The sequence below is a fragment of the Pterocles gutturalis genome, unplaced genomic scaffold (genome assembly GCF_000699245.1).
Source record: "Pterocles gutturalis isolate BGI_N339 unplaced genomic scaffold, ASM69924v1 scaffold13306, whole genome shotgun sequence".
NCBI lineage: Eukaryota > Metazoa > Chordata > Aves > Pterocliformes > Pteroclidae > Pterocles > Pterocles gutturalis.
In genome coordinates, this window is record NW_010103205.1 from 74,860 (window position 1) to 84,409 (window position 9,550).

At 39.6% G+C, this 9,550-nt stretch overlaps 1 protein-coding gene across 1 annotated transcript; it reads right to left on the bottom strand.

Moving 5' to 3' along the window:
* Positions 1-955: 955 nt before the first annotated feature.
* Positions 956-7,776, bottom strand: CCKAR (cholecystokinin A receptor). Its single transcript, XM_010086621.1, has 5 exons — positions 7,497-7,776; positions 6,482-6,733; positions 4,252-4,513; positions 2,577-2,704; positions 956-1,482 (listed from the first exon to the last, which is right to left on the bottom strand). Exons 1-5 carry the CDS (start codon positions 7,615-7,617, stop codon positions 956-958), a joined length of 1,290 nt encoding a protein of 429 aa, XP_010084923.1. The 5' UTR covers positions 7,618-7,776.
* Between the last annotated feature and the right edge of the window lie 1,774 nt (positions 7,777-9,550).

Sequence of the window (9,550 nt, forward strand, 5' to 3'; positions counted from 1 at the left end):
ACCTGCACAGAAGAAAGCCACTTCTTTGTGCTTGTTCTATGGGTTTTATTTAAGCCAGAAGCACATGCCTCTGTCTTTTGCAAAATCACCTCTTTGCCTTTATCCCAAGCATTTATCCCTGTGCTTCCCAGTGTGACAATTTCCACGTGAGATTTTGGGGCTCACCGAAGACCCTGCCACTTGCACTCATGGGTGCTTGCACCTGCACAGAAGAAAGCCACTTCTTTGTGCTTGTTCTATGGGTTTTATTTAAGCCAGAAGCACATGAAATTATGTTAACTTATGTTATTGCCTAAATGAAGAATGTGTTCCATCCACTAAGTTGCCAATATTTATTTTAATTTTGTTAAAAAAATAAAAAGAAAATATTTTACTTAAAAGCATTATTTTGACACAGACACGACCATTCTCCCCACCCCAAAATTATTTTTTAATTGAGCATGACACCAAAATGATCTCAACATGTATTAGCTCAGCAAAAATAATGTGAAAAAATACTACGAATGTAACTGAAAATTTTTGATTATGAGGCATAGATATTAAAGTGAAGACTGCAATACAAGTATTCATGTTTGAGGAAAGTCTATTAGTGTCTTGGAAATTTTAAGAGATACTGAGAACTGCAGCTGAAATCTGAGCTAAACTGTTGATGTAAAGGACACCAATTTTTACAGGAGAATTTGTGACAAAGAGAGCATCTTTTAAAGCTTTTTATAAAGTCCATTATCTTCAAAGAGCCCTCTTTCTCCTTTGTACTTTTCAAGGGAAAGTGATATAAAGCTCGGATAGTGCGAGCATCCATTTCCCATACAATTCAGACTGCGTTTACTGTCAGCTGAAGTGTTTCAATATCTCAGAAGTAAATCGTGTTCAGCTGGTGCCACAGTCACTTTCTGAGACCAAATGATAAATATTTGGATTTCTGTAGGCCATTCATCGCCTCTTCTGGCACAGCTCAGGGGGGTGCAGATGCATTCATGTGCGTGTAAGAACATTTGGAGAGTGAAGCCCCTGTGGTCTTCCCCTCCTCTTCATCACCAACCTCTCCCCGTATTGCAGGGGGCTTTTGCTTAGCACAGCAGGCAAAAGTGGCTAGAAAACCCATGCGGAAACGTTTGTTCATAAAACAGTATATGATAGGGTTCACGCAGGCAGAAGTGTAGGACAACAAGTGGATAAAGGAGATGGGAGCTCCCGAGAGACGCTGGTCTGCCGAAGTGGTGTCAAATGCACGCCAGGCATTGACACTGAAGATGGGAGTCCAGCAAAGGAAAAACAAAATCACTATCACCATCAACATGCGGATGACGAGTTTCTTGGCCATTAAGTTGGCAGAAGAGCTGCTGCTTCTCACCCTGTTTATTTTGCTATGGCTGGTAGCAGAGAGCTGTTGCAATGGCATTTTCCTTTTTCTTTTGTTTTTGTTGAGGTAGCATCCATCTCCATCCTCATACTTGGTGCTGCAGGTACTTATTTTTCTTTCTGTGCGTATAAATTAGTACTTAAATAGTTGGCAAAATATCTCTGAACAGTGAGTTAAAATACAAAACAAAGTAAGGAGTCTAAGTCTAAATAAATAACAAAGTTCTTGGCTGAACAACTGCTGCAAAGAAAACGTTGTCCTAATTGAGTTAGTTGTGTATCAGCTGCTCTGCATCTGCTCTCTCCCAATATTCTCACATCTCAACTCTATATAAATTGATGCAAAAGATGTAAGAACACGGTTTGCTCAAGTATTTACTGAAGGTAATTTTCAAAATTGTGGTGTTTATTTACAGAAATGGTCCTCACCTATAGGCAAAAAAAAATTTTGATATTTCTGTAATAAGCAAATTAGAAATTTAACATAACCTGCCCAGAGTCTTTGCAAACAAGCCGTAGGTGAGGAATTCTTTGCTCATGAATAATGGAGTCACTTCAATCAACAAATGGACCTGTCAGGTTCACGACCATAACTGACTACAGTGATTGTTTTTGCAAATAGAAAATTTTGCTTTTAGTAGCCTCAAGATGACTGCTCGTATCTGATTCCAGCTCTGGAGTCCTCAGCACAGGAAAGACACGGACCTGTTAGAGTGCATCCAGAAGAGGGCCACAAAGATGGTCAGAGAGTGGAGCACCTCCCCTATGAGGACAGGCTGAGAGAGCTGGGGTTGTTCAGCCTGGAGAAGAGAAGGCTTCAGGGGGACCTTATAGCGGCCTTAGCGTGCCTAAAGGGGGCTACAGGAGAGATGGGGAAACACTCTTGATCAAGGAGTGTAGTGATAGGATGAGGGGTAGAGGTTTTAAGCTGAAAGTGCGTAGATTTAGATTAGATATTAGGACTAAATTTTTTCCTGTGAGGGTGGTGAGGCACTGGCACAGGTTGCCCAGAGAAGTTGTGGATGCCCCATCCCTGGAGGTGTTCAAGGCCAGGCTGGATGAGGCTTTGAGCAACCTGGGCTAGTGGAGGGTGTCCCTGCCCATGGCAGGGGGCTGGAACTAGATGGTCTTTAAGGTCCCTTCCAACCCAAACCATTCTATGATTTTATGATCTTCAACTCTAATTTAAAAACCAAAAGTAAATGTCTTGTTACCTCGTGAAGATTTTCTGTGGCTGGCGTCAAATTTTATTCCTCTGTAGAGTTCCAAGGAAATGAGGCCATATGCAATCATCATTATAATCCCAGGTATAAGAAAGAGTATGAGTAGCAAGAAAGTGTACCTAAAGAATCAAAAGACAAACTGTGACAAGGGAACAGCACAAACACAGAAAAACTCCTTTTTCTCCAGATGAGAATTTGAGGGATGTGGGGAGGGAGGGTTTCAAGATTTTGCTGAAATTTTTTTATGCTGATATGAAGCATCATTTTGACAGCTCTGGAAACTAGAAGCTTTGCATCTCTTCTCCTCCTTCTTCACCCAGAAAAGTACAGCAGCAGCAAGGCTAATGCGGCTGCAAAACATCCGTTACCCAACCTCCGCAGGCCCAGAGGAGGTGGGTACTCCTGTGAGAGGGGCAGAAGGTCTCTCTGCCCATGAAGTGCAGCTCTTTGGTGTAACTAGATAAGTATTGGATGCCCTGTAGCTTTGAATGATGCAAAAATTGCCTTGAAGAAGCCAAATGAGCAGCTGCTGTTTCTCAAAGGAGCCCCTGGTACTGGCAGTCACTCCTTCAGTGAGAACTGACTCGCCAAGGGTTGTGGCACTAACGGTCAGGGACGGAGTGGCCACGACCTGGGCTGTCATCCCTGGGGACATGCAGAGGCCCTGGGGAGGCATCCCAGGGCCAGCAACTCTTTCACTAAAGGATGCATCTTTTACTTGGTGGCACATGTGCTACTCTCCTAGGCAGCTTCCCTAATGGGATTAAAAGTTGGGGAAATCTTTCTGTCTAAAGGCATTCACGAGCCTACATCCCTGCTGCTCCCTGGGACTTCGGTGCAAACTCACTAACACACCTGGGAATCTGCGACGATACCACGGAGAAGAGAATTTCACCCTGCCACCTCCCTCCTCATCTGTACTTGTACTGCAAAGGCAAATACCCGAGACTACCGAAAGCATGGATACAAATTCACTGTATTTGTGGATACACCATACTGGTGCATACTTTGATCTTATTCCCAGTTCCAACTGACCTTCAGTAGCCAAAAAATTCTTACATCTTCTCAGTGGTCAGTCATTGTGCAAGGACACAATGTCTAAATAATATTGCTGCTTGATAGCACTACTATTTACTTACTCTGCCTGGACAGGTAGGACTTGGAGCTCTGTCTCTCCCCTCATTTCTCTGCCCCTATTCTCTGTAAATGACCACCAAAAGGGTTCAGTTCTCAGGAAGGGCATCTGCAATCTCTGCAAGTTTTCATATTCTGCACACAGATTTACACTTGCATGTGTCCAGGTTTTTCAAAGATTAATCAAGGTTTTCTCTGAAAATATTTAAGTTTACATATAAATGAGTGAAAGCAGTATTCCTCCTTGAATAGTGACAGATGCTTTCTTTACAGCGGCAGTAGGGGCTTAGCAGACCATAGTGTGAGAATCATTTCCATGTTGAGTATCATTCCTCTGACAAGGGAAAAGTCATACAAGTGTCAAAATGTAAGCAACTTAAATTTTTTTTTTTTTTACTTCTCAAATAAGCATGATAGAAGTGTAAATGTTTGCTGAAGGTTAATACTTGATTTTCAATAGGCTTAATGCTACCATGAAATCCTATTTTCCACCAGATAATTATGCATTTGCTAACAGTCAGTTATGTCTTACCAAGACTGCTGAATGACATCACTTGGCCAAAGGAGCCGACACATGTTTGCAGTGGTGTTGTTATACTTGGTAAAAGGTACCAGTTTGCTGTAGATTGGGTATGGTGACATGATAGTAAAGGAAACACACCAGGTAGCAGCAATCACTTTCAAGGCATGAGATTTTGTCTGCCAGACCCTGGACTGCAGAGGTTTGCAAATAGCACTGTATCTCTCCAGAGATATGGCAACCAGGTTGAATGTAGATACACTTACAGAGACACCTATATATATAAAATAAAGAAAAAGGTTATTCTCTTGCTTAAAATGTTTGTATTTTTCAAACAGTCTTGCTAACTTTCTGTACGTGTATATAAACGTAAAAATATAGCAAACTATTTATAAGCTAAATATCATACTGATTAAGTCAGCAAAGAGTGTGTGGGCAACAGGTCTAAGTCTCCAGACTGATGTTGGTGCTTTGTGCTTTTCCAGCTCCAGAAATCCAAGAGAAGAGATTCTTTCTGTCAAACCACAAAATTCTGATAACAGGGAAAGAAGATACTTCTCCGCCCAATTCTTCTCTTTGCTACTGTGGTTTACACCCTTGAGTAATTGCACGGAAATTCAAACAAGTATTTGAAATTGGTGGGATTACGCTGCTAATTACACTTTTAACACAGAAGTTCACAGTCCCTCTTCTATTGTTTTAATTTTTATAAGTGCCCTGCTTGACTGGCAATCTGATTTTCTCATTCAAGAGAATTAATTGTGTTATCACTTTTAAAATTAGATGCTAATGGAGTTACAAAGCAGGAGAAATTAAGTAATGAAACAGAATCTTCATCCTTCAAGTGCGCTTAATTTCTCCTGTTCATATATTATAAAATATAACTCAGTGTTCTGTAATTCTGTCACTGAGGTGCCCCAGTTTATCATTTCAGGATTATAAATATTTCTTCTTAACGTTATAATGAAGTTTTCTTTCACTTAATAGTCTTTATGAATTTTTTAATGTGGGTCAAAATATAAGATGCCAATATCTTTACAGCTTGCTTTACACAAATTATCTGTAATTTAAAATAAGTCTTCCTACATCTTAAGATGAGAGGTTAAGACCGCGGGTGATACAATAGATGTCAGTGTCTATTTGTCAATAGAAGGCTCTATGAACCTGAATTGCTAATGGGAAATATCCACATTTTGATTCTTAAAATAAAACACCTTCATAATGAAAAACTTCATGTTCCAAAATATTTCACTGGATTTTTTTAATAAAGTAATTTATACAGTGTGAAATAAGAAAAATGACAATGCTTCAGTAATTTTTTTATGGTATTTATGGCAGCAATTCATTATTTCTGTTTAAACATGGCCTTTAGTTTCATTGGTTTTATCTACAAAAAGATGTTGATTTCCCATTCGCACGCTTTAGGTGTGTACTTTCACATTACATCAAAGCTCTCAAGGGCACGGGTTGAAAGGGGACCTACAGTTTCTGTCGTTAACAGAGGGCCTCTCAAGGTAGCAAAAATTTTGCATAATGTTCTCCTTTCTTTTTTTTTCAAGAAACAAGCAAATGCACAGAAAGTATTGGAAGTGAGACAAAATTGGTTGCACAGACATACCTAATGCAGGCATTTTGAAACTCCTGGCTCTCAGCTCCACAACCCAGGGGGTACGGCAGGGCATATAAAAGTGGTGTTTCTTAAAGTCAGCCTCTAAAACCTGTATGTGTATTTTGTAGTTTCTGGTGAGCTGTGGTCGCACCAGGTCTGGTCTCAAAAAAGTGCTTGCCCTAGCATACAGTTCCTCAGATTACACTTTGGCCTATTTTTTTCATGTATCACTGCTACCAAAAATCTGTGAGCAAAACCCACCCTTAGAGAGGACTGTACAACCCTGTAATTTCTGAGGGGTGATCTGAGCGCTGCTGGTAACTCTGTCAGTGATGGGTAAGCAAGCACACGTGCCGAGTTCCTCATTAAAGCTTGGCCATGCCACGTTCTTCTCACTTAACCTGATCCAGCAAAACACTTCTGCGGGTCATTAAAATTAGGTGGTGCCTCTGTGTTTGGCTGGATCAGACTGAGGAAACCAGAACCATGAAGATCTGCGGTACAAAGTTGTTTCTTCCTAATTTTGGTAACTGTTCAATGGCAGGTGGAAACAGTTTTTTACTGATCTTTAATAACCTTCTCCCCTATCTCATCAGTCAGTCTTCAAAATAAGTATAAACTTTCAGGACTTACCCATGAAATAAGTGGCAGTTTTGCAAACAGCGCTACCAAAAATAAAATCTTTCAGCAGGTTGGGAATGAGGGTGAATGGCATGCAGAAAAGGCAGAGCATCAGGTCGCTGACTGCTAGTGACAGCAGAAAGGTATTGGTGACTGTTCTCATATGCTTGTTTCTTATCAGCACTGTAATTACCAGAATGTTCCCCAAAACGCTGAGCAGAAATATCAAACAGTACAGTAGAATCCGAATTATCTGATGCAAATCTGAAAATTGTCACAAGGAAAAAAACAGTTATGGAATATACAGCTCATAGACTAGTATGTTTCATCCTTTAATCAAAATGTAAAGCCTTTCCAAAACCTTTCTGTATTCAGTTTTACTGAGGTTTATGTCTTTACACCAATACAAAATCAGTGGAAGTTCTGAAATTCTTAAACTTATTCTGATCTAAGTGAACTGCATAATATTAAAATACAATAAATGCGATACAATGTCCATTTGGAGAGCCAAATGCAACTTCTTAAGAGCACGTTCTGCTCATGCTACTTAGTGTGCACCACTGACTCACCACAGGAGTTCTTCTTTTATGCTGAAATAAGAAACCATACAGCAATCAAAAATATTTTAATACATGAATTATTTTTTCAGCCTCAGAGTGCTATAATTTCATATTTAATCACTCTCATACACAGTATCAGATCAGATAACTCCATTGTTACTGAATTGCTCGAAGAGCAAAAATCATGTTTCTCCAAGTCCTTAGCAGAGCTGTTTACATTTTGTGCCCAGTAGTGCTATCAGTTTAGTTTACCATTATATCCAAATTTTGTTCTAGTTGAAATTTTAACTTGGCTAACCAGCACATACTGATTTTTTTTCTGCCTCTTTCTCATCCTAACTTACAGCAAGCAGTTGATTTTGCACTCCCTCACAGAAAAAGCCTTGTGCAGCTGTTTCTTTCCATAGTATCTCTACTTCCAGCTAGAACTAAAACTGCCTGAAAAAAATCTATTTTTCTATACATACCTTTAGAAGGATAAGGTGGATCATCCACACAGAAAAAAGTGTCATTTTCCAAGATGATATCACACAGGAAAGCAGTAATATTGGTACCGTTTCCGAGGAAGCTAGCATCAGCTATTTCCATTCTTCAGTACCCACAGGTTAGCTTTGATGAAGGAGAGGGTGGGTTTGTGACTATCTGCCCATTCCTTCAGTAAACAAATACATTTCTGAATAAAATCTTCAGGAGAAATACCAGAGAGGCAGTTGTGCAAGGAACCTCTTCTAACTCTCCGTCAGGAACAGCCGGCAGAGTCCTGTTCAGGCTGGAGAAGGTTTGTTCCCGTGGCACACAGGGCAGTCCAGGGAAGCAAAGCGTGCGTGCACATCCACACTCACACGTATGCAAGCCCATCCACACACACACACGTCCCCTCCGGTACTCTTTTAGATCCACCCTCTTCTGTTACTGGCCTACTGTTGGGATTATAAACAGGCTAGAAAAAGATTACAGCATTAACCCCTTGCAAGATTGTTTCTACTCGCATCCCTGCAGTATTTCTCAGAGGCAGTCTGGCCAACAAATCACAATTTGTGAGTGATGAGAGTGATAAATCCATCTCTCACCCAACAAATATAAAATGGTAAGAGCAGCTGAATAAAAGGGCACAGAAGATAAAAACATATGGAAGATTTTGCATGCCTTACATGAAAATTATTCTTATCTTCACATTTTTCGAAGCAGACTGGGTATGCTCAGAAAAACCAGAGCAGTCACATTTTTCTCATTTGGTGAAGGGCTAACTTCATACGAAAGTGCTGTATGTGTCTGATCCAAACCCCGGTAAGTCAACAGAAAGACTCACTGATTTCAGTGTTCTTGGATCAAACCGTATGAAAGTATGATATTAGAATTGTCTGTTAATATAAGCGGAAGCGTACACATTTCCTCAGTGCAGAGACTTGTATATGACTTGAATACACACTTGATGAACTGAAGAACTGCAGCACATTAGTTACGCATTAGTGTAAAACACAACGATCTTGATTGTTTAAAAGAAACTCTTTCTTTTGAGTTCTACTTTTTGAATACATAAACATCACCCTCTCTGGTGTTTCCATGAAGTCATGGGCTTTTAACCTCCGTATACAGCTTATGTATGGCAAAAAATGTAAATTAATATTATGAATTAAGCCCTGCTATAATTCAGTTGAAAACAAATTTCCCATTTAAAATCTCTTCTAGTTAAATAGGCAGAGCACTAAGAGGTTCCTAATAACAGGTTCAGACTCCTTAAAGCTGATGTACAAAGACTGGAAGGCCTGGATTTCGTTTCCAGTCTCTCCAGCCTTGCTCTACAGTGCCATTAACGGGAATGGGTATGTAGGAGAGCTGACTGAAAAGTTACATCTAAAGTTATAATTTCTAGATTACCTTTTCTTTAGCAGATTAATTATATTTTTCCATGTATTTTACAGATTCCTGTTGTTTTTAAAATCTGAGATAAACCGCCTAAACTGGCAACCAGTGTATACGACATGTAACTGTCTCAGCTGAAAAACATTCAGTCCAGCAGGACTCAATTCTAGCTTCAAGGTGTAATGTGCTAGTAGGAAATTAATCCAGAATTACATCTTCTGGTTTATTTTTCCACTTGTGAATCTCCAAATGGGAGAAAATCATATTGAAGAAATAGAAGTTAAAATGCATTTCCATTTTTGCATTGATTGAGCATTAAGCTTGAATATTAGGTACCAATATCTCTGAAAAACCTATATTCTCTTAGCTGCCTAATTCACCTATATATTCTTAATATGCTTTCTATGGTTAAATTGATAGGTGTTACTAATCAACCCCTCTGTTAAATGACAAACACCCGTTTAATTAAAGATAATTTTTTTTTTTAATGTGAATTATTTTTTTTAATGTTCAAATGGAATTGCCCGCATTTCAGTTTCTGCCCACTGCTTCTTGTACTTTTGTTGGGCACTACTGAGAAGAGTCTGGGTCCTTCTTCTTCACTGCTTCCCATCAGATATTTATACACAGTAAAGATAGTTCATGTCTTTTTACATGC

What these genes read in the sequence shown, in the direction of transcription:
- CCKAR (XM_010086621.1), bottom strand. Translation starts at nt 7,617, where the DNA reads ATGGAAATAGCTGATGCTAGCTTCCTCGGAAACGGTACCAATATTACT. An exon ending in AACTGCCACTTATTTCATGG is followed by an intron (nt 4,514 to 6,481) that starts GTAAGTCCTGAA and finishes TTATATATATAG; the next exon opens with GTGTCTCTGTAAGTGTATCT. An exon ending in CCACAGAAAATCTTCACGAG is followed by an intron (nt 1,483 to 2,576) that starts GTAACAAGACAT and finishes TTATACGCACAG; the next exon opens with AAAGAAAAATAAGTACCTGC.